Source organism: Acytostelium subglobosum, assembly GCF_000787575.1.
Source record: "Acytostelium subglobosum LB1 DNA, scaffold: scaffold6, whole genome shotgun sequence".
Classification (NCBI taxonomy): Eukaryota; Evosea; class Eumycetozoa; order Acytosteliales; family Acytosteliaceae; genus Acytostelium; species Acytostelium subglobosum.
Window position 1 is genome coordinate 923,790 of NW_012236532.1, and position 22,420 is coordinate 946,209.

Here is a 22,420-nt window from a genome sequence, read left to right on the forward strand (position 1 = left end):
GCCTTCCTCACCTAAGCAGTCAGTCATTCAGCAGCTTTGGTTTGGTGCACCAATAAACCAAACGTTAAAGAATCTCCCTTCTCTTCCTTCTTTGTCCTAATTCATTCATTCATCTTTACCCTTACCCTTGCCCTTACCCTCGCCCTCGCCCACACTTGTCTTCGCCAACACCAACCCCAACCACACAACAACAACCATGTCTTCGGGAAAACTTGAGAAGTGAACATCAGTGTTGTTACTTGTCAACTTGTAGTTTGACACAGATAATCAATCAATCAATCAATCAATCAAACAATCAATCCTAATAAATTATTCATATCAAACAAAGAACAATGAACGACATTGAAGACAACAACAACAAACAAGTTGAGTTCACTCCACCTGTGTTACAAAAGGCAGTCTGTATGTGTCAATGAATGGTTGAATAAGTAGATTGAGTATTGTTATAATATGTATGATTGACTTACTGACTCTTACTTTGTATTGAATGAATTGATGAATTAGTCACCAAGGTAGAACATCTGAAGCCAATGACTACTGGACACAACTTGGTATTGAAGGTGTTGAGTACAAAGGTGGTCATTGAGAGGAATAGGGAGAAGAAAGAAGTGGTCTCAGAGGCAGTGGTAGGTGATGAGACTGGTACTGTCATACTCACAGCAAAGAATGGTATGTCATGTCATCATTGCTCCAAGTACATGAACTGGCTGGATGACTGAACCTTACTAACTTGTTCAACTCCATAGAACAAAATGATGTTGTACAACCTGGAAACACTATCATTCTTCGCAATGGCAATATCAAGGTATTCAATGGATTCATGAGACTCTACGTCAACATGTGGGGAAACATCAAACTGGCGCCAGAACCTGCAGAGTTCACGATCAACACCGCCAACGACATATCAGCAGTGGAATACGAGTTACAGAAATAGTAGAGTAGGGTAGGGTAGACTGCCGCCAGCCATCCAACGACAATGGACAACTTCACACACCAGTCCCATTCATTCAATCATTGATTAAAGGGGAGACAACAACTTGTACATAATGATAATGATATTGCTGTAAAGATGGCTTCGCGACGTTTATTACTTTATCAGTTATTGCTGATTTAGGCAGTGATTCCGTGCTTGATGTTGTAGACCTGCTTGGCAATACGATCCAAATCACGACGGCCGGTGGAGGTGATTCTGCGGCCACCCTTGACGGCGTCGGTCTCGATGACCTTCAAGGCGGTCAATTGCTTCAATGCGTAACGGATGAGACCTCCGTTGGCAATGTGGAAGTGGTTTGGACGGACACCATCACGTCTGTTGCCACCGAACACCTTTCTGTAGCACTCGACACCGTCTCCGTGGCGGAGGTAGACCTTGCGGGCCAGGACGGCGATTCTGACGTAGAGCCAGTCTGGGTTGATGGGTGGGAGCTCCTTGTGAGTGGCGGTCTTGACAATGTCGACCCAACGTGGAACGTGGACACGGCCAGTTCTCTTCAAGAACTTGGCGTAGTGAGCGATGAAGTCCTGTGGAGCAACGTCCTTGACAGTTACACTTTGCTTGGTGGCCATCTATATGATTGATTGATTGAGAGATGATAGAGTAAGTAACTAAACTATCAATGTTGTTGGATCTGCTGCATCATCAAGTTGATGAATGAATATTCTCTCTCATTTCCTCTCGACACTGTTTGTTGTTGTTGTTGTAGTTGTTGTCTGTGATTGATTGATTCATTCATTGTCTCTGGCGTCGCGACATGTCCATGTACATCATCAAGTTCAACATGATTGATTGAGTCTATATTCTCGCGCATGATCATTGATAGAATCTGCTCGCATTCTTGAATAATCTGAATGAATTGTCCCAAGCTGTCGCACCAGCACCAGTTGACGATCCACTCTTTATATCATAGTTCAATCACTCATTCATCATCATACTCCATTCTATCAATCATTCATTCATTTTGTTCTGTACGTTCGCTTCACTTGTTGTTGATAATGTAGTTGTTGAGGTTGAGAGGAATGAGAGAGTTCTTCTGCTGCAGTATAATAATAATATAGTAGAGATAAATAGATAGACACACACCTTTATGAACTGTATTCTATAGCACTCGAGTGGAAAAAGGGAGAGTTTGAATGATGCAGGCGAGTCTTTGTCATCGACTCTGCCCTCCCTCCAGTCCTCAACACAATCCAAGTCGCGCATCTCCTCTCACACACACACAGCAATTCATATTAAAAAAATTAAAAACAAATAACAGAACTTACTCATTATGTTTGTATTTCAATACATAATAATTACATTCTTATGTAAATTAGTGATTTTATTTTATTTTTTCAAATGAGTGAGCTGGTAGAGGACGACGAGGCAGGAGCAGAGTGTGTGCGGTCTCTGTCGCCAGTCCCAGCATTGTCTTTTGTGTGTTATCATTTATGCGTTGAAGGTTTCACGTCACTCATTGTTCAAAGCAGACTCATCAGCAACCCACAGGTAGGTGATATTATAATATTATATTCATTCATTCGATATGACAGCATCAACACAACGCAACATCAACACAACACAACAGCAACAGCAACAGCAACAGCAACAACAGCAACAGTAACAATGTGCGACAGTATACATTGATGCAACCAAAGACTTGGGCTTGATTGATCAATCATTATTCAATTCCAGACAACAACAACACAGAATCATATGATTGACGTGACAAGACTATGGTGACCTTGAGTGTTGGACTCAATCGGATGAACTTTGGATGATTAGGATGAGCAGTCAATCATGTATCATTTATCGACGAGTACAACAGCATGCGCCTACATCAACGTTATTTAGATCACTAGACATCGACATCACAAGGCCTACATCATCAATCATTCAATCATTCAACCATATCATCACAAACACACTGATACACATCACAAACAGAAAGAAAGAATAAGAAGTAGATTAACTCATACTCATTCATCAATCAATCAATCAATCAATTAAATAATCAATCGAATACAAACAAACAAACAGATATAAAAGATGACTCACTCATACGGTCAACGTGCAGGCACCAGACACAAGTTCGCCCGTGGCTTCAGAAACCATGGTATCCTCAAGACCACCACCTTCTTGAGAACCTACCGTCTGGGAGACATTGTCGACGTCAAGACCACTGGTAACGTCCACAAGGGTATGCCACACAAGTACTACCACGGCCGTACCGGTCGCGTCTGGAACGTCACCCCACGCTCTGTTGGAATCGTCCTCAACAAGCGTGTCGGTCCACGTTACATTGCCAAGAAGATCCACGTCCGCATTGAGCACGTCCGTCCATCCAACTCGATGGCCGCCACCAAGAAGGCTATCGCCGAGCGCAAGGCTGCCTTCCAGAAGGCCATCGCTGCCCGCAAGGCTGGCAAGACCGTCGTTCTCCCAATTCTCCCAGTTCCACCCAAGACCGGTTTCTTTGTCAACCCAAGAGACTCTGAGCTCCAGACCATCACTCCACTCAGATACGAGTTGCTCCTCTAAAGACGTCACTACTACTGGTTTCGCTTTGGTCCAATAAAATACAACATTAAAGTTAAACAACAAGTTTGGATTGATTGATTGGATTGGATTGGATTGATTGATTGATTGAGTGGTAGATGACCAATTAGGTAACCATACCATATGGATACATTACCTTATTAAGTATTGTTATCCATTTAAAGTAAATATACCTAAACTTATCCATCATTTATTGATTGATTAGTCATGTATGATTGATGACCTGTAAGTATTTATAAATACCATTGATATCCATTCTTTCCGTTCATCAAACAAACAAAGAACAATAATTATTACTTTATCAAATACATACTATCAATCAATCAATTATTCAATCAACAAATCATGACATTCATTGGTATGTACATATGATCTTTGGAATCCTCCCATCTAGCACTCCTAACTTTCATGCCATTATTAATTGACTTTAGCTAACTTGAAGAACCTGGTCCAACTTCTTGCTGCATTTCAACATGCTGAGTCCTTTGCTTCAAGGTGCCTCGTCCCTCCAGTCCAAACATGATATATGTTGTCAACACCAATCACTACAATAGTTAATAGTTGGGATGGTTCCAGAATCATGAAATTGTTTTTTAAAGTTTAATTTATGATTGATTGAGAAACACTGGCAGTCTCCTTAATGGACATGATCATGACATTATTATTGAAGTTGGCAGAATTGGAGATCAGCTAAGAATAGTAATTATAATAATATTTTAGTTAGTAAATACATATTTGATTTCCATCTCTAATCCTACATACATTTGTGATAGGAAGTGTTTGGCATCCAAGTGAAGAAGATATCTGTATCACTCGTGTAGAGCAAGGGAGCCATATCAAAGGGAACAGCTGGCTTGATATACTTGGTGTAGCCAAAAGTGCTCATCCAGTTGGAGATCACCAACGACCACAAGTAATCAGACCTAAAATTAAACATATTATTGAAGCCATCTTGTTCCTGTAGTTGTTGTTGGAAATGGTTAGTAAAATTAATAATATAAATGAATCAATAGAGGTACTTACAACACTCGTCACCTTGAACATGTCTGATCCGGTACCAGGTTGGAATTGGTAGTATCCACATGTGCCCCTGGTGAAATCACCCGCCGTCGCTGTGAAGTTGAAGTCTACGTCAAGGTAGATCTTGACCCATGGATAGGCCTTGTAGTTAAGGTTGTTGGTGCTGTCAATGTTGAACTTAAGCTCAATGCTGATACTTGGGATGTGGAGCTTAAATTGATTAAAACCAATTATATCAAAGGTGGATAATCTAAATGGATCAACATGGACAACTGCATCAATAGTATAGACCGATGGATATTCACCAAGCCACGACATTATACTTTGCATTCCCTGGCTTGCAGTGTTGAGCTTTAGTGAAAGGTAGGCCATGATTGAGGTTTCTGAAAGTGTATTGGGATTGAGGACGAGGTCGAGTTAGAATGAATTCATACTGGTATATTAACAAGATGATATTTACCAGTTAAGACTTTTCCATCCATCTTGTAGATTTCCTTGTTGAGTTCATACTCGATATCAAATCTGCTATAATAGCGATGGACGCTCTCCTCTAAGTAGTACGAGAACAGATACTCTTGGACATGACTCTAAGTGATTGGAATAATTTTTTAGTCACTGAATGATCATGTGAATCAATGAATGAATCAATGAATGAATGAAAGATGTACTTACTTTTATCTTTCCATTCAATTTGTTGATTGAGTTCTTGATTGACGTGTGATTGACGGACACCACTTGGGAGCCCAACAACGCCTTGGTCTCAGGTCTAGCGGTGAAGGCAATGCTGACATCCATTGTCTCAGAATTCATAGTTATAACATAGTTGATGGTGTTTGGGTTTGACTTGGAAGGTTGAGTGTCATTGAGTTTGGCGGACCCATCAACCAGCATGAACGGGACATACCTGGGTGGAATTGGAAATAATAATATTAATAAATATTAACTCTGCTCCTCAACTTTATAAATGAATATACTTACAGCGATACTTTGGTATTAACCTTATCAATGTAATCAATCTTAAGATTACTGGTGCGATTATTAAAGGTGAAGTAACCTTTATTGCGCGTTGCAAAGGTATTGGTCAAGCGATCAACAAACTATATATAATATTATTACAAGTGATTTATTAGATATGAAGAGGTCAGTACAATTAATCAATCAATCAAATATAGAGAATATATATACTTACAAGTTGTTCAGTAATGTTCTCAAAGAGATCGTCCAAAAGATTGTTGCCAAGTGCATTGTTTGAACATAGTACCATTGGCACTACAGCCAATGCCAAAAGTACAACTAATATTACTTTCATTTTGTTTGAATATATTAATTGAGAGGAGTGAGATGAATGAATATTATAATGACAGAATGGAGCTAACTTGCTAAAGTTGACATTTTTGAAGGTTGTCTAAAGTATCAATTGGAACTGTCGGTGATCGCGACTAGATTTCGCGAGATGAGGGACAAATAGATTTGTCGGGTGAAGGGTTCTTGCCATGGGCAATTTACAACTTCAATTGAGGCACGCGTGACGTATGTTTATATTAATATTGAAATGTGTCGTTTCTGATTCCTGTCGACTTCAAACAATTCTGGATAGTTATGTATACTTTAGTAGTGGGACATCATCATTAATTATTATTATTATATCAAACATTACCATCATATAGAGAATGAAAGTACTACTTATATTCTTGATCTTCCTTGGTCTGGTGTGTATCAATCACCTCCATCACTCATTCAATGACTCAATCAATCAAAATAATATTCTTACTCGTCAGCCAATTCATTCATTCATCAAAATATAGACTCAGAAATGTTTGGCCGCTGGTTGTCTTTGCCTTGACCTCAACACTCATTGTGCCAATGATTTTCCTGGATGTCCAGACATTGAACAGGGTTCAATTCTCTATCAGTGTGTCACTTTGCATCGTCCACCAGTACCTTTGAGCACATGTCCATTAAGTGGACAGTGTTTGCCACCCACCGGTACCAACAAGAATGCCGTTTGCCAAACAGTTGACAGCCAGTGCAAGTGTCCATCCGCCGGTGACCATTGTGGCTCCCGCCCTCCATGATTTCGGTTGTCCATTACTTGACTCCAACTCTGTGTACAACTGTGAATCATCGACCGCCAAGCCATTGCTAAAGTGGGGTTGTCCAAATGGATGTTTCGAGTATGCTGGCAAGAATGACTCGTGCAAGGCACCTCCTCAGCAGGGCCTTAACGCCATCAAGAGGATCATTGTGTTTATGCAAGAGAATCGAGCATTCGATCATTACTTTGGCGCGCTCGCAGGAGTCCGTGGGTTCAATGATCCCAACGTTGGCACTGCTCCCGACAATGTGTTCTCACAACCATCGCTCAACAATGCTGTCAACGGATATTCCATCCCCTACTATATCCAAGGAAACAAGGCTCTGTGCACTGGAGGTGGTGTCATCTCATGGGAGGAGACACACGATTGTTACAACAACGGTTTGAACAATGGATGGACATCGGCACTCGGAAACACCACCGCCACAATGGGATACCTCACTGGAGCAGAGCTGTCTCTCTACTATGCCCTGGCACACTCCTACACGATCGGGGACAACTACCACGCCTCTCTTCTCTCTTCAACATTCCCGAATCGTATTATGCACCTCAGCGGGACCATCAATCCCCGCGGGTACGACAACCCACCAACCTGGAACAACAACATCACGCCACCACCAACATGGCTGACGATGCCAGAGTACCTTGCCCACCACCAGATCAACTGGCAGACGTACCAAGACGGTCTGGACGCCTTCCAGTGCAATCCACTTTTGTGGTTTGAGCAGTACATGGATGGTAGCTTCCCAACCACTTTCTTCAACTTCCACTCTGGCACCTACAACTACACCGAGGTGGAGGTCCTCCTTGATCAACTCAATACCAACACTTTGCCAGAAGGAGTGTATTGGATTGTTGCCCCTCAACAAATGATTGAACATCCCATTAATGGACCCAAGGCCGGCCAGAACTTCACACACACTATTTTGGAAGCTGTTGCCAACTCTGCCCTCCATAGCGACACTGTTGTCCTCTTCAATTACGATGAAAACGGTGGGCTATTTGACCACGTAGTGCCTCCCGTTGCTCCCAAGGGTACTATAGACGAGTGGATTGTCAATGACTATGGTGCTTCTCCAATTGGTCCGGGTTTCAGAGTTCCATTCCTGATCATCTCGCCCTGGACACGTGACCCCGCCAACCATGGAAATGTTTTTACTGAGACCGCCGATCATACATCGATTCTGATGTTCATCGAGGAATGGTACGTCTTTAATCACATCATCAATCACCAATTACTCAATTTGGATTCATTCCAATCACTCAATCAAAAAAAAACTAACTAACTTTGATAAAATCACTTTATAATTTTCCAGGGCAAACCAAAGATCAAAGCCAATATACATGGAGAACATCTCATCCTACAGACGCAACTTCATGAGTGACCTCACTTGGGCCTTTGACTTCACTACCGCCAATGCTCTGGCAACTCAACTTCCCAGCAATTTCCCCATCCACATGATCAACGGATCAAAGTTTTACACCAACGAAACTTTGGTCTGCGAGGACCAGCCTGGCCCATTCAACATTGACATGGTCGATAACGTCTTCATTGAGACGGGCTTTATGAAGGTGCGTGGCAACTCCCCGGGACTGGGCCACTACTATGTCTTTGAGTTCTTCTCCAGTGGATTGGCCTTCCAGGTCAACATCGACAACACCTTGGTGGCAAGTCCTGTCTCGCCAGGCATGGACAACATCCAGCAGATATTCATCATGCAGACGCCAACCGGTCCCGGGACCTCCAACAACATTGGCATCAACATCTTCAACCAAGCGTCCAACTCGTTCGTTTGTTCCAACAGTAACAACGATGTGGTCTTGATGCCACCCAACAGCAATGGTCACTGCAACTGGCTGTTCACCACCAATGGATCGTCCTACAGGATCCAGAACACTAACGGTCAATACCTGTCTGTCGCCGGCGCTGTCCCTGTCACCATCCAATCCACCAACCCATCCAACAACTACGATTGGTACCTCTACTCCACCAACATTGATCAAACATCGAAATACATAAAGCTAACCAGCAGCGCATGAGTTATCCATTCATCATCAATTAATCGACAATCTACATTCAACCAATGATGATTGTGTTATCGTTCGTGCTGGCAACTGTGGAGGTTGGCTGATACAACTATGACGAAGCTGTGCAGTTGAGTTGGGTTGTAATGGCTGTGGACATGGTCATGGACATCGTGGTGGACATTGACATAGTCTTGACAACTGATGGTGCCAAGATGACGTTGACGATGACTATGTCGATGTCCATATGACGATGTCCAGTGTCTATTGTTGTGGCTCGCTGTCAGCACTTCATCAATACGTAGTTGACATAATCACTGACTTGATTGATGACGCCAACAAACAGTGGTTGCCGTCGTCAAGGTCATGGTCATGGTCATTGTTGGGTTGATGTGACTGTCCATGAACTCGTTGATGTTGACCTTGAGCTGTTTGTTGCATTCATGTCTGAAGCTTGTTACTGCGAGTACTGATGTGTATTTGTTGAAGTTGGTTCATATGATTTGATGAGATAGATAGACGTTGTGACAGACAGGTTGACACATCTCTATTATTTGTAGATGTGGCAACCTTCGCGCAAATGAAATGAGTGAATGATTGAGGTTGGGCTACCCAAGGTGCCTCGGCGACTTCTCCACCAACATTTCATTGTTGATCTCGGGAGCGAGAATGAATGAATGAATGAGGGAAGGTAAACAAGCATGCTCTCTTTAGTTAATACATGTCTTGGGACAAGCAATCAATCAGTATGTCCAATTGTAATAATCAATATCAAAGAAGATGAAGTTATCACTCATCATTCAACTGTGCATGATATTGTCATGCCTCGCTATCCTCTGTGATCCAGCTATTGCTGTAAGTACCTGTATAATGAGTGATAGATAGATTGATTGATTGATAGATTGATTGACTCTCTATTTATGATGTATAGGATGCGCCAAGTATATTCAGTTACTTTGCCATTGAATGGGGATCGCCCAACACTTACTACTATGCCAGACACAACCTTACGAGTGGAGAGGACTTGTTGACACAACAGTTCCAGAGTTGGAATGAAATCAACCCATTGCATCCCAGTGTTGCCAACACAGACGTTGTCCAATACTTTAGCTCAACAAATGATGTATCCAACTTCCCCGTCGTCTGCTCCTATAATATCAAGGTACGTTTATGTAGTTGTCATTCATTCATTCATTGATGGTTGTTGGTTGCTAATTTCCTCCTCGTCATATTAATCAGAGCAACAGCGTCACGCAGGACCTCATTGGTACTGGCTTCAACTATGGATATGGCTATGAGCCTCTGTCTCAACTTCGCTTGGTTGGCACTGACAATGTGATGTATGGCATGGGACAAGACCAGAACACCAACCTGGCCATGCTGAAATATGACTTCAAAGAGCAGACTCTGTAAGTTAGATGGACGGGACGTAGATGATGATGATGGCTACGTAGTGGATGATCCTGACCACCCGCCTCCATCCCAATGCAGCCAGTTTTATCCATTGCCCACCAAGATGATCAGCTATCTCTTTCAGTGTTACATGGATGCACCAAGCAACATCTTTTATGTCCTGTTTGTAAAGGGCCAGACCTTCAACATCTGGCTCATGAATGGCATTGATGGTACAACGATCTCGTCACACGTCATCACGGTGGCCGAGCCACTCCAGACCTACGACGAGTCAGGTGTGGTATACCTCTCCGTCTACCAGAACAAGGCATACGTCGGCCTTGGCAACCTTGACTACGTGGCGGCATCCCAACAGTACCTGTTCGAGGTTGACCTCACGGCCAATACTGCAAAGGTCATCTTTGTCCAGCCCAACTTCTTCGTGCAGTCGAGCGATACAGGAGGCTTTCTGCTCGACCCTATCAATGGATACATGTTGGCCGTGCTCACCAACCAGCCCAATGTAAAGGACAGTGCATATTTCTGGATGATCAATCTGCAGACAAAGGGCGCCGTGCAATACCCCAATCCATACCCAATGCCAGGCGAGACCCATTGTATATATTATCTTGAATAATAATAATAAACATCTAATCCTATTACACACCTCCAAAGTTGATTGATTGAATGACTAAAGTAAATTTGAACTGGATTGAGTGATGGATGACAAATTAGGTAAACGATACCATATTTGGTAACATCACCTTATTAAGTATCATTGTCCTTTTAAAGAAAACAACAATCCATCATTTATTGATTGATTAGTAATGTTTACATTGTCGACCTACAAGTATAAATAGTATGGTCATCCATTCATTCCATTCATCAAACAAACAAAGAACAATAATTATACTTCCAATACTTATCCAATACTTTATCCAATACTTACAATCAATCAATCAATCCAATATGACTCTCATTGGTATGTACTATGGATCATTGGAATCCATCCATCCGTCTATTCGTACTTACATGATATCATTCATTGACTTTAGCCAACTTGAAGAACATGGTCCAACCTTTGGCTGCCTTCCAACATGCTCAGTCCTTTGCTTCGTACCAGGGTGCGTCGTCTCTCCAGTCCAACAACGACGTAGAGTGTTGCCGTCGCCGAAGAAGAGTGAACATCAACATCTTTGTTGGAGGTGGCAATTCCTGTGTTGGATGTGGTGGTTTCGATGGCTTCGATGGCTTTGACTGAGTACCATCCATCACACTCTTGATCTATCAATCATCCAATCATCAACCAATAAACTACAACATATAGATTTATATGTTGTCAACACCAATCATGATTATTATGTGTTAGTTGTTATAAAAGAAAGTGAATGAATAAAGATACAATCAAGATCAGGACTCATCTTTATTCATTCATTCATTCATTCATTCATCAACAACACACACACACACACATACACACAACACTTTTGAACTTACACCCACACTTGGACACAGATGGTAATGTGGTGATGACAAATGTAGAACACACCACTACATAGACAGACAACACAACCCACACCACAGCCAACACAGAAGTTGAATGGACAACGGAAAACTAGAAGTCTGTAGATCTATAACTTAAGTAGTTTCCTTCCCACTAAAGAGTGTGGGTTGGTTAACCAACTAACCCCAAGACAATCCTGTGCTCGCTACCCTTCGCTACTCATTGTAGACCGAGCCACTGGACTCAATACCAGGTTTGGTCCTTAGCACCATGTTGAACAACACACTCACTCTCAGTTGACCTTTCGTTTACCGTTCGCGCTTCCAATAACTTCTTTAAACTGGACCAAGAGATCCTTCTAACTTGGGTGAGTTCTCTTTCTCTCTCAACAGACTAATTCAATGGTGTCTACACAACAGAACTTTGGTCGGTCTACCTTTACCAAGTCAAGTACTTCGAAGAAACACTATTGCAATTGACATTGGAAAGAGACAGAGACATAGAGTGACATAGAGAGAATACATATACATAGAAGATATTAATATTTATACTATTTCATTCATATTATTTAAACAATTGATAAATATAGTTGTTCTCTGGACTATTAAAAAGAGAGATAGAGGATAGGATTGAATACAACAAGATGAATGTAAAGAGCAGGTATGTTAATTAATAAATGATAGGATTCCAAGAATATAGAGTTCCAACAAGTGTTGTGTCTAACATTGAATGATACTTATTAGGTTCCTTCGGATTATAAAGAAGTGTAATATATTCAAGAAGTCCTCGTCTAGCAAGATGAATAGCAACAACAAGGGAAAGGAATTGGAGGAGGTTGATGTTTCCAACTCAATCACATTACCCTATGAGGTTATATTACATATATTCAAGTTCTTGGATTGTAAGTATTACCAATACACAATACTTTGGAATATTCCTATTAACAAACAAAATAATAATTATTTTTATTATTAGTACATGATATATGTAAACTTAGATTGGTCTCTAAGACTATGTTGAAGATATCATCCGAGTATTCGATATGGAAGAAGTTCATGATCCATTTGAAGACCTACAACAAACCACCTCCAAGAGTATGTCACACAGCTGTCGTACACAAGAATCACATGTACATCTATGGTGGACATCTTCCAGACAGTCACAACTTTATCAAAGATGTCAAGAGTGATCTACAAGAGTTCAACTTTGGTAAGTCACAAGAATTAATGAATCAAAGGATATATCATAACTAATATTAATATTAATATTATATATTTTAGATCGCAGGAAATGGACAAAGAAGTCTACGAAGGGTCTGGCTTTGCCAGAGAGGACTGAACATTGTGCTGTAGTGTACAGGGACTCAATGTATATATTTGGTGGATATTCGGTGGCTCATACATACTATGATGTGGCATTGTACAGAGTGAACTTGGAGACATTTGAAGTGACTTCAATAGCTGGCAAGGGACAACTACCACCTGGAAGGTCTGCACACAGTGCCGTCGTATGGAAGGACTACATGTATATATTTGGTGGATGGAATGGAAGTGATTCAAACAACTCATTCTATCGATTCAATTTCTGTAAGTATTGACAGGACTGGAGTGGACTGATCAATTACTAACATGTCAGTACTTAGTGAGCGAAGAATGGTCTGAGGTGCCAGCAACGGGCACACCTCCACCGCGAATAAGGTCACACTCTTGTGTTCAACATGATGACTTTATGTATGTTGTTGGAGGTTATGGACCGGACGGTCACACACCTTACCCTTTCAGCTATGACTTGATCAACGATGTGTGGACGCCGTTGATCGATGGCAAGTCTGGTCCGTGTGCCAGGTCTAGGATGAGATCGATCGTCTTTGGTAACAGTCTATGGTGCTTGGGTGGATGGGATCGTACGCGATACTACAACGATCTCTGGCGATTCAGTTTCGAGTCGAGGACGTGGACCAAGATGGACATTGACTTTGATCTCACAGGCATTGGACAGTACTCAATGGTGCTGCATAACAATCAACTTTACATGTATGGAGGATACAATCCAGAGTGTTCATCGCCTCAGACCGATATATACACTTACATCGTTGGCAATCCTGGTCTTGCCGATGCCGAGGTCATGGCATTGGAGAAGATATACGACGAGGAGACTTCGTTGTCATCGTCGTCAGAGGAGTATACACTCACCTCTTCATTATCAAGGAGCAAGATGCGTTGTTCGCTTGAGACTGGCAGCACTTCATCATCTTTCAGTTCATCCTCCTCTTCCTCATCTTCTTCTTCATCATCCAAAGGTAGTGAAGCAGACAGTGCTGCCTCTACTACTCCTATAGTATCAATGGACATTGATGGGCCTGACAAGGTTGATGTTATTGATCTGCCACGTTCCAGGGGTAGTAGTAGTAGTGGTGTCGGAGTGCCATCCAACTAGAGTGTCAATGTAATTCATTGTCATAATAAACACATCCTATTTATTCATTGCAAGTGTGTGATGAGATTTAAGTGTGTGTATTAATATCTGTTGAGTGGGGTGAGGGCACCTTGATTGATCACTGATTTAAACACAACTATTCTAACCGCCAATCACACACATTCCTTGATGTAGAAATTTCAGATAATATAAATATTAATAATTATAAAATAAAACTGTTGTTTGAATGATTGAATGAATGAATGAATGAATGATGTTGATCAAAAGTGTCATCTTTATCACATTTCCCTCTCCATCTCATATATATATACATATAACATATATTATTATATTACTTACTTAAAGATTATTTATCAGGTAATTATTAGATCGATAGATCCAACAAACAACACATCTTGATCTTGATCAAATCACTCACACCTTCAATCAATCAAACACACATATTCAATCAATCAATCAATCAAATATAGTTATAACAAAACACACAAAGCATGTCAACACAGGAAGAGATTGAAGCCCGTGAGGCACAACGTTTGAGCCGTGCTCTGTCTGGAAGAACTGCAGAGAATAGAATGAAGACTGCTGGCAATCAGCCAGGCTCAAGAATGTCATGGGCACCAGTCCAGACAAAGGTTGCCCCAACCACACCAGTCAACTTCACTGGAGTCAAAGACAACTCACAGGGTGGCGTCGTCACCGACTCACCATACGCCAACGTCGCCAACATCTCCTACTCAGAGGAGAAGCTTCGTCAGGAGCAAGCCCGTCTCAAGAAGTGGGGCCTTGAAATCGATCAACAGCAGCAACAGCAACAGCAGCATGAGACAGTGGATTCGAGCGAGACTACCCCATCGTTGGAGTCGTCGACACCAGTTGAGGAGCAGATCCGCGTCGAGGAGCGTCGTCTGTCAAAGATGGGACTGAGCTCAAGCAACTTGATTGAGGACTACGTGTCACCAGCACCAAAGCCCGCTGTTGTCGACTCCCCTGTCGACAACACCTCGATCGTCACCAACATTGATGGCGTCACCAACGAGGAGAAAGTGCGTCAGGAGCAGAAGAGATTGGAGCGCTGGGGCCTCAAGATTGGCGGAACTACCACCACTCCAACGACCACCACCGCCCCAGTGGTCGCTGCACCAGCACACACTCCAGCACCAGCCACCAGCTCGCCATTCGTTGGCTCGGACGCCAAGTCCGTCGCCACACAATACGGCCTAGACCTCAAGACCGTCGTTCTGCCATTCTTGGACCGCATCGTTGCCGCTGCCAAGGCAGTCAAGTTGGTGCTCCACAAGAAGTCGACCAACTACGACGTTGCCAACGCCGTCCTCCTCGACCTGGTCCAGGAGTCGACCTCCTTCGCGCTCAACCTCACTGGCGACCTGCCAATCTCACATGACATCTCACAGGCCGTCGGCAAGCTTGCAGGCCTTGTCAACGAGTCCATCAAGGGTGAGCCCAGCATCAAGCTCTACGAGGACATCCAGACCACACTCGGTCTCCTCTATCTTGGAGTCACTGCCAACTAAACAATCCGTGTTCCCACAACAAAAGCAAGCAATCAATGGCCGGCCGATCTACGTGTCCACGTCCCAACTCTGTCCATATCATTATCCACTCATTCTATCTCCCATCCTCCATTGCACATCGCCATATTTATTGGGCATCCCCATATCCCATCATCCCATCCAATCCACTCACTGATCACTCACATCCCTCCTGGTAAATAAACATATAGTAACATGATAACCTTTATTCTTTGTTCTCGATGGCACCCTCTGGCGATGATGGTCCTTCGGTTGAATGTACACTTGGTTGTTCCTCTTGTTGGTGTGGCTGTGTTTGAGTTTGTTCCTCGGTCTCTGGCTGTGTCTGGGTCGGCTGAGAAACTGGTGCTTGCTCGACGACCTCAACATTGGCCACCACCACTGGCGACTGAGTCTGTTGTTGATGTTGTTTGATACAATCCTTAGATAATAAATAAGGTGAGAACGCTTGGATGAGTTGGTCTTTGACAGTGCTCGAAGTCTGTTCGGTGAATGTGAGCGACATGATCTTGATGTCGAGCGAGGTGATAGCCTTGCAGCTGGCATCCAAGGCCAGCTCCAGAGACCATTCAAACTCAAACATGTCCTTGGGGTCCTCCGAGCGCGACTTTTGCTTCTTGGCATTGCGCACGAGGATCGTGCCCGGCTGCTCGACGCTGCGCTCCACGCTGATGCGCCATGAGCCCTGTGAATCCATGAACTGCAGGTTCTTGGCAATGTTGAGCGTCAGCTCGATGACGGCGGGCGCAATGATGGCCTGGTTGCAACACTTGAGCACCTGAACCACCTTGCTCTCGGCGCCGACGATCTCCTCGAGATATGTGATGAGGTCGCGCTTCAGGTCCGAGTCGACGGGCGTGATGAATGGGATGTACTTCTCAAAGCCGCCATCCAGGCGCTCGAGCTGGTCGGCCAGCGCCGTGCCCTCGGGAACGTCAGCGTCGGTCAACAACATGCGTGCCATCGATTGGACAACGCCGTGGATATCAGTGATCTTGTTGCCAGTGTTGACAGGTTGACCACCCACAGTGAAGAAGCACGCCAGACGCGGCAGGTCGATGCCGATCGATGTCTGGCCCAATGGCTTGGCGAAAGTCTTGGTGATGTTCTCGCGCCATGATGTGGCGGCCACGTCCTTGGTGGGAGTGAAGCGCTTGTTCTTGGCTTGAGGAGGGGGCTCGACCTTGAGCGACCACTCGGCCAGGTCGTCTAGCGAGGGGGAGTTGAGCTCCTGGAACTGGGCCAGCAACTTGGGAGACTGCTTGATCGTGTAGGCACGCTGCTGCAGCTTCTGGATGTCCACTACGATGCTGAATGTCTGGCGCAGCTTGTCGGCATTGATGTTTTCGCCGTTCACCTTTGTGGGTACGGCCGCGTTGAACTGCTGCAGCAAAGTGCGCAGCGTGGCAAAGTGTGGGATGATAGGTGTCGAGGTGGATACGCATATCTGATTGAATGTGTTGCCATTGGGCTTGAGCCACATGGCCAGCGAGTTGCCAAGGTTGTTGAGCTTGTTGATGGTCTCGCGTGGCACTGCCTCCCATGTCTCGGCCAAACGCTTGACGTGATGGTTGTTGAGTGCGTTCCAGATGCCAATGGCCGTGTTGAAGTTGCACAGCTCCTTGCAGTAGAGTGCGATCTCCACCATAAAGTTGATGACTGAGACGCGCTGGGTCTTGTCCAGCTCCTGCAGGATCTCGCCCATAGCCCACTGTGCCCATGTCTGCGAGCGTTTGAGAGAGTTAGACAGCTGTGGGCTGAGCAGTGGGTCGACCGTGCCCTGGATCATGCGCACCCAGTCACTGGCGCGGATGTTGCTGAACAGCTGGTATTCGGCCAGGGTGGCTTGCTCGGCCATCTCCATGGCCAACAGCGAGCGGTCCTTGGCCGCTGCCTCGTTCGTGAGCATGATCTCCGTCAGTGTGCTGCGCTTGCCGCCCGCGCCATGCTTGGGCTTCTTGAGGATGTCAGCAAACGTGAAGCGGTGCGAAAGACGTGAGCTGAGTGAAGCCTCCATATGTGGGAAGCCCTTGAGTATCTTCTGTGACAGCTTCTTATCCTCACGCAACTCGCGGTAACAGTAGTCGACCCACAACTTGATGGCCTCAGAGATCTTGACCAGCTTCTTGGATACGCGCTTGGGTGGCTGAGGCGAATCAGCGCCAGCGCCCGTGGCCAGACTGGCAACGTGTTTGTAAAGTGCGGCCAGCTTCTCAACAAGGTCGTTGGGGGTGATGTATAGGTTGTGCGTCATGAGGAAGATGAGAGTGAAGTGCTCCTCGCAGTGAGCGTAGTAGGGGTCGGTGGCCTTGTCCAGAAGTTGGTCAACGCTGGCCTCGCGGATGATCATGTTGCCCTCGGCACCCTTGACCAGCACCAGGTCGGTGGCGGTCGACTCTGCAAAGAGGAACTCGTGGTTCTCGATGACCAGCTTCAGGGTCTCCTCGCGCAGTGCCAACTGTGCGTTGGCAAGCTTGGGATCGGCTGAGCGAAGGAAAGCTGGGCCGAATGTAGTGGCCAGGATTGCGATGGTGGCGGCCGCGTTGGCCGACTTGTCCACATACTTTTGTCGGAGGAACGCAACGAACAACTGCAAAAGGCTGCGACGCAGGTGTGATAGTGTCCAGATGAGCGCGCGAAGCTCGTTTAACTTGATGTCGATGCGCGACAATTCGTGTAGCTCGAGCAGATCTGTGTAGAACTTGGTGTTGAACAGTGGCTGGGGCAGCTCTGTAAAGAAGATGCGCAGGAGGCCACCCACAATGCGCGAGCTGGCCATCTTGGAGAAGTCGATCGGCTCGACGTCGGCCAGTGCGCGCAGGCTCTTGACCTTGGTCTCCTGATGCGAGTCCTGGAAGACAAAGGCCACATCGATGTTCTCCGAGTTGGAGAGGTAGTCAATGGCTGATGTGATGAAGCTAGGTAGCGCGCCATCGTTGGCAGCGACTTGTTTGGAGAGACCAATACCAAAGACCTCTGTTGTTTGTTGGATCATTGGGGAGGTGATGGTTAGCAAGGTGTTGTGATGTTGAGAGAGTGATCGCGTGAACTTACTTGGGATTGGCTGGCGCACCTTGGCCACAGGCTTGGACTTGAGGTCAGTGAGACTCATACTGCGCTTGATCTTCTTGCCCTTGCTCGATCCGCCAATGCTGTGCTTCTTCTCATGCTTATCGCTCTTCTTGTCGCTCTTCTCCTGCTCGCGTTGCTCCTTCTCCTTCTTCTTGCGCTCTGCTTTCTCTGCCTTCTTGCGCTCCTTCTCTGCCTTGTCCATCTTGACACGCTCCTTCTTTGGCGTCTTGTCCTTGATGCTCGCATCGTAGCTCTGACCCAGATTGACTGACTCTCTGTGCTTCTCCTTGTCAGACTTGTTACCAAAGGTCTTGGTCATGGTGCGTGTGAGTGTGGCACCAAAGCCGCGCTTTGGCGAGGCCTTTGGTGGCTCTGGGCGGTTGGGTCTTGGTGGGGTGATGGGCACGGCTGAAGGATGGTTGACGTTCAGTGGCTCAGACTGGACAATGCGGAAGGACTCTGGTCGTGCTGGTTTGGTTGATGTGGTGGATGTTGTAGATGTTGTGGCAGCGGCTGGCTGTGCGGCGACGGACACTTGTGTCTCCTCAACAGATGTGACAGGACTGTTGTTGGCGGCAACTGACTCAGAGGTGTCGGTTGTGGTGATTGTGATCGCGGTGGATCCATCATGTTCGAACTGGAACTGCACCTCTGAGACCTCCTTGGCAGTGTCGTCATCGCTGTAGTCATCGTCCGAGATGCTCTCGTAGCTGTCGAGCGAAGTCGAAGTGGAGTCCTCCACGGAGCCCAGGCTTGAAGATTGAGTGGCAGCGGATATCTGCAGCTGTTGCTGTTGCTGTTGCTGATGAAGAAGCTCGAGTCCGACCTTCAGAGTGACAACCTGGTCGGGCTGGGGTTGTTGATCTACATGCACATCAGGTGTCGACTCCTCTCCTCGGGGTATCTCTGTCTCCACATCGACCTTGCTGACAACAGTAACCTCCTCGTCCACTGCTACAGGTGTGACCTGCGATACAACAACATCCTCATTCTCCTCATGGATGGTGGGTGTTTGTTGTTCGATGACCAGTGGCTGCATCTGTTGCTCCTGTTGTGGTGTATCCTCAGAGGAGGATGACGTGTCATCGGAGTGATCCTCCACCTCCTCGTCTGTTGTTTGAACGGGTGCGAACAATGCTCCAGAGGAGGTAGACAGTGGCTCGCAGCTATAGCTCCTTGACCTGCGCGCGTCGCTCGGCACAGTCAGTGGCGATATTGGCCTGTTGTTGCCATTTGTGTCCACCAAGCTCGATCCCGACTCATCGGGAGCCGTCGTTTGTTGCTCATTGTTGTTGTTGAGTGTTTGTGCCTGTGGTTGAACCTTGTCCTCTGGCTTCTTTTCCTGCGGTTGTTGTGGCTGCTGTGGCTGCTGGATTTGTTGCTGTTGATGTAGCTTGTTGATTTCCAGTTGCTCGCGAGAGTGGAGTACCGCGAGATCGATGGTGCCAGCGCGGGTAGTGCGTCGGGGGAATGAACGCGGGTCGAGGTCCTCCTTTGAGGAGTTGTTGGCCTTGTTCTTCCAGAAATTGAATGCGCCTGTGACGTCGGCGTCGTCGTATTCGATGCGGATGGAGTTGGTCGTCAACTCCTCCTCTGGATCGGGGGGTGGCTTTAGCAGTTGGAAGCCCTTCTTTGTGGCTGGTGCCGATGTATTCTTCTTCTCGACATCCTTCCAGAATCGTAACGCTGAGAAGTTCTCTGTCACCTCTGCCATGACTATTTGATTGGAAGTTTGGAAGTTGGAAGTTGGAAGTTTGGAAATTGGAAGTTGGAAGTTTGATCAGAGAGTGTTCGTTTGTTTTTTTTGTTTCCAAAGATGGATGTCGTGTAGCGTGGACCAAGTTGGGCCTCAAGAATGAGGGACACAAGGACAAAGGTTAATACCTACCTGTATGAGTATTGTTATGTATGTGGTCTTGTCTGTTCGATGTACTAATTTACAAAGTTGATGTATGATATATGTATTTGTATTTGTATTTGTATTTGTATAAATATAAATATTATATGTGTATAATGTATCAAATAATAATAAATAAAAGTGATCGATTGGAAACTGTATTTGTTTACCTGGAGAGATGGCTGAGAGTGAATTTCCCAAAGATGAAGGGTAGGGTATTAGTATTAAGTTAAGAGATAATGCCCACGACGGTGATTATAAGAAGGTAGTCGATGATGGATTGTTTGATTGTTTGTTTGTTTGATTGATTGATTGATTGATGGTAGACAAACGCTAAGTTTGGAAAGAGTGTTGATAGATGTGATTGATTGATCAGTGAGCGTGTGTGGTGGGTGATTGAATGATCAAATTAATTATGTGTTGTATGTGTTAAGTGTGATGGATGTGTGATGTGTGATGGGTGATGGGATAATATATTATAAATGATAGATGGATGATGTACTAGTAGTATCTATCAACTTATCTCATGGTATAGAGGTCGAGACCCGCTATGAAGAGGTGTGGGTTGTGTGTGATTGATTGATTGATTGATTGATTGAGAGAGATGTGTTGAGTTGATTCAATGAACTGTTAACAAACAGTAAACAGTGATAGTCCTTCCTTACTCTATACTACTTTCGTTGTTGGACCTTTTTCTCTCTTCCAATCTGTGTCTGTATGTCTTGTGTGTTTGAATGAATGAATGAATGACGTGAATGGTATGTACGTTGTGTTTATCTGTATTGTTATAATGTTGTTTGGATCAAAGAGTGTGAGCCGGTTTTCAAGGATACCCCAATGGACAGGTCCTCAGGTACTACCTTGCACCTGAGGTGCAGGAATGCAAGCCCCTCCATTCCAATCAAACCAAACAAAATCCAAAGTTATTGAGTGTTTTTCCATCGAAAGAACCCATTTTCAAATAACTGGTCTTGATACGTTTGTTTGTTTGTTGCTGATGGACCGCACAAGGTCACCCCAAACAAGTCAGCTGAAGTTTCGTTAGCATAAAAAAGCAAAAGAGCAAAAATGCCCCAATAGGTCCAATCCATTTGTTGACCATGTTTGCCTCCCAATGGTCAGTCATACATTAGTGACATTGTACAATAGATGTCATTACTCAATCAATGATCATGTTAGTCGAGTCTACTCTACCCATTGGAAGTGATGACTCCACCAACAAAGTTATATAAATACTCTCTTTCTCTCCATGTACCTTCAGTCATCAATAAGGTAGACCAAAACAATTATGACTTGGGCTGTATGGTGAGGTCTCACCAAGAGATGTATGCATTCACTTTGTCAATGAATGTATAGGTATATTATATTATGTATGTGTGCTTCAATGAGTTATTATTACTGCTGTTGTTGATCCAAACCATGGTTGTACTGCATTGCATTCAACTGAATGAACACACAATGACCGATTCGGCTTGTCAAGGACCAGGGACCTCTTTGACAGTGATAGCCAGCAAAAACATTTAAAAAAGATAGAGATTCCGGACCGGATTGGAACAAAAAAACAATGTTCCAGCCATTCCCGATTGCGCGAGTCTTGGGCATGTGTGGGCATGTATTCAACTTCCTTTGGACGAGTCGTCCGTCTCACGAATACTCTCCCTCTGCTCTGTTGTCAACCTCTGTTTGGGTGCTTGGTGTTCGGCCACCAACAATCACACTTCATTCACAGATAGATAGTCATAGGAGATACTACTACTACTACTACTACCTCTAATCTTATGTGTGTGTACGTGTCACTTGTCAACAAGTTCACATCAATCGATACCTTTTGATTGACTCCTACCCTCCCTCCCCTTCCTATCACTTCCCCTCCCCATACATACAAACTCAACAG

General features: G+C 44.8%; 11 protein-coding genes across 11 annotated transcripts; 8 read left to right on the forward strand and 3 right to left on the reverse strand.

Annotated features, from left to right (window-relative positions):
• Window positions 1-332: 332 nt before the first annotated feature.
• SAMD00019534_037080 (hypothetical protein) lies at window positions 333-934 on the forward strand (the record flags this gene model as incomplete). The annotated part of the gene is made up of 3 exons (XM_012904600.1): window positions 333-402; window positions 505-669; window positions 747-934. 3 exons carry the CDS (start codon window positions 333-335, stop codon window positions 932-934), a joined length of 423 nt encoding a protein of 140 aa, XP_012760054.1.
• A 176-nt stretch (window positions 935-1,110) lies between these two features.
• Window positions 1,111-2,200, reverse strand: SAMD00019534_037090 (hypothetical protein; the record flags this gene model as incomplete). Its single annotated transcript, XM_012904601.1, has 2 exons — window positions 1,111-1,566; window positions 2,081-2,200. The coding sequence occupies 2 exons, from the start codon at window positions 2,198-2,200 to the stop codon at window positions 1,111-1,113; spliced, it is 576 nt and encodes a 191-aa protein (XP_012760055.1).
• Window positions 2,201-2,335: 135 nt separating this feature from the next.
• On the forward strand, window positions 2,336-2,600 carry SAMD00019534_037100 (hypothetical protein; the record flags this gene model as incomplete). Its single annotated transcript, XM_012904602.1, has 2 exons — window positions 2,336-2,485; window positions 2,565-2,600. 2 exons carry the CDS (start codon window positions 2,336-2,338, stop codon window positions 2,598-2,600), a joined length of 186 nt encoding a protein of 61 aa, XP_012760056.1.
• A 425-nt stretch (window positions 2,601-3,025) lies between these two features.
• SAMD00019534_037110 (hypothetical protein) lies at window positions 3,026-3,517 on the forward strand (the record flags this gene model as incomplete). The annotated part of the gene is made up of 1 exon (XM_012904603.1): window positions 3,026-3,517. One exon carries the CDS (start codon window positions 3,026-3,028, stop codon window positions 3,515-3,517), a length of 492 nt encoding a protein of 163 aa, XP_012760057.1.
• A 679-nt stretch (window positions 3,518-4,196) lies between these two features.
• SAMD00019534_037120 (hypothetical protein) lies at window positions 4,197-5,864 on the reverse strand (the record flags this gene model as incomplete). Its single annotated transcript, XM_012904604.1, has 7 exons — window positions 4,197-4,225; window positions 4,298-4,493; window positions 4,559-4,938; window positions 5,016-5,142; window positions 5,228-5,459; window positions 5,534-5,652; window positions 5,745-5,864. The coding sequence occupies 7 exons, from the start codon at window positions 5,862-5,864 to the stop codon at window positions 4,197-4,199; spliced, it is 1,203 nt and encodes a 400-aa protein (XP_012760058.1).
• A 689-nt stretch (window positions 5,865-6,553) lies between these two features.
• SAMD00019534_037130 (hypothetical protein) lies at window positions 6,554-8,690 on the forward strand (the record flags this gene model as incomplete). The annotated part of the gene is made up of 2 exons (XM_012904605.1): window positions 6,554-7,854; window positions 7,967-8,690. 2 exons carry the CDS (start codon window positions 6,554-6,556, stop codon window positions 8,688-8,690), a joined length of 2,025 nt encoding a protein of 674 aa, XP_012760059.1.
• A 765-nt stretch (window positions 8,691-9,455) lies between these two features.
• On the forward strand, window positions 9,456-10,701 carry SAMD00019534_037140 (hypothetical protein; the record flags this gene model as incomplete). The annotated part of the gene is made up of 4 exons (XM_012904606.1): window positions 9,456-9,530; window positions 9,607-9,837; window positions 9,915-10,084; window positions 10,167-10,701. Coding segments are annotated over 4 exons (1,011 nt in total), but the record flags the coding sequence as incomplete, so codon positions are not given.
• Window positions 10,702-11,036: 335 nt separating this feature from the next.
• Window positions 11,037-11,328, forward strand: SAMD00019534_037150 (hypothetical protein; the record flags this gene model as incomplete). The annotated part of the gene is made up of 2 exons (XM_012904607.1): window positions 11,037-11,049; window positions 11,123-11,328. 2 exons carry the CDS (start codon window positions 11,037-11,039, stop codon window positions 11,326-11,328), a joined length of 219 nt encoding a protein of 72 aa, XP_012760061.1.
• Window positions 11,329-12,214: 886 nt separating this feature from the next.
• On the forward strand, window positions 12,215-14,007 carry SAMD00019534_037160 (hypothetical protein; the record flags this gene model as incomplete). Its single annotated transcript, XM_012904608.1, has 5 exons — window positions 12,215-12,231; window positions 12,315-12,472; window positions 12,547-12,780; window positions 12,852-13,157; window positions 13,214-14,007. 5 exons carry the CDS (start codon window positions 12,215-12,217, stop codon window positions 14,005-14,007), a joined length of 1,509 nt encoding a protein of 502 aa, XP_012760062.1.
• A 491-nt stretch (window positions 14,008-14,498) lies between these two features.
• On the forward strand, window positions 14,499-15,539 carry SAMD00019534_037170 (hypothetical protein; the record flags this gene model as incomplete). The annotated part of the gene is made up of 1 exon (XM_012904609.1): window positions 14,499-15,539. One exon carries the CDS (start codon window positions 14,499-14,501, stop codon window positions 15,537-15,539), a length of 1,041 nt encoding a protein of 346 aa, XP_012760063.1.
• Window positions 15,540-15,762: 223 nt separating this feature from the next.
• Window positions 15,763-20,343, reverse strand: SAMD00019534_037180 (hypothetical protein; the record flags this gene model as incomplete). The annotated part of the gene is made up of 2 exons (XM_012904610.1): window positions 15,763-18,533; window positions 18,612-20,343. The coding sequence occupies 2 exons, from the start codon at window positions 20,341-20,343 to the stop codon at window positions 15,763-15,765; spliced, it is 4,503 nt and encodes a 1,500-aa protein (XP_012760064.1).
• Window positions 20,344-22,420: the final 2,077 nt, after the last annotated feature.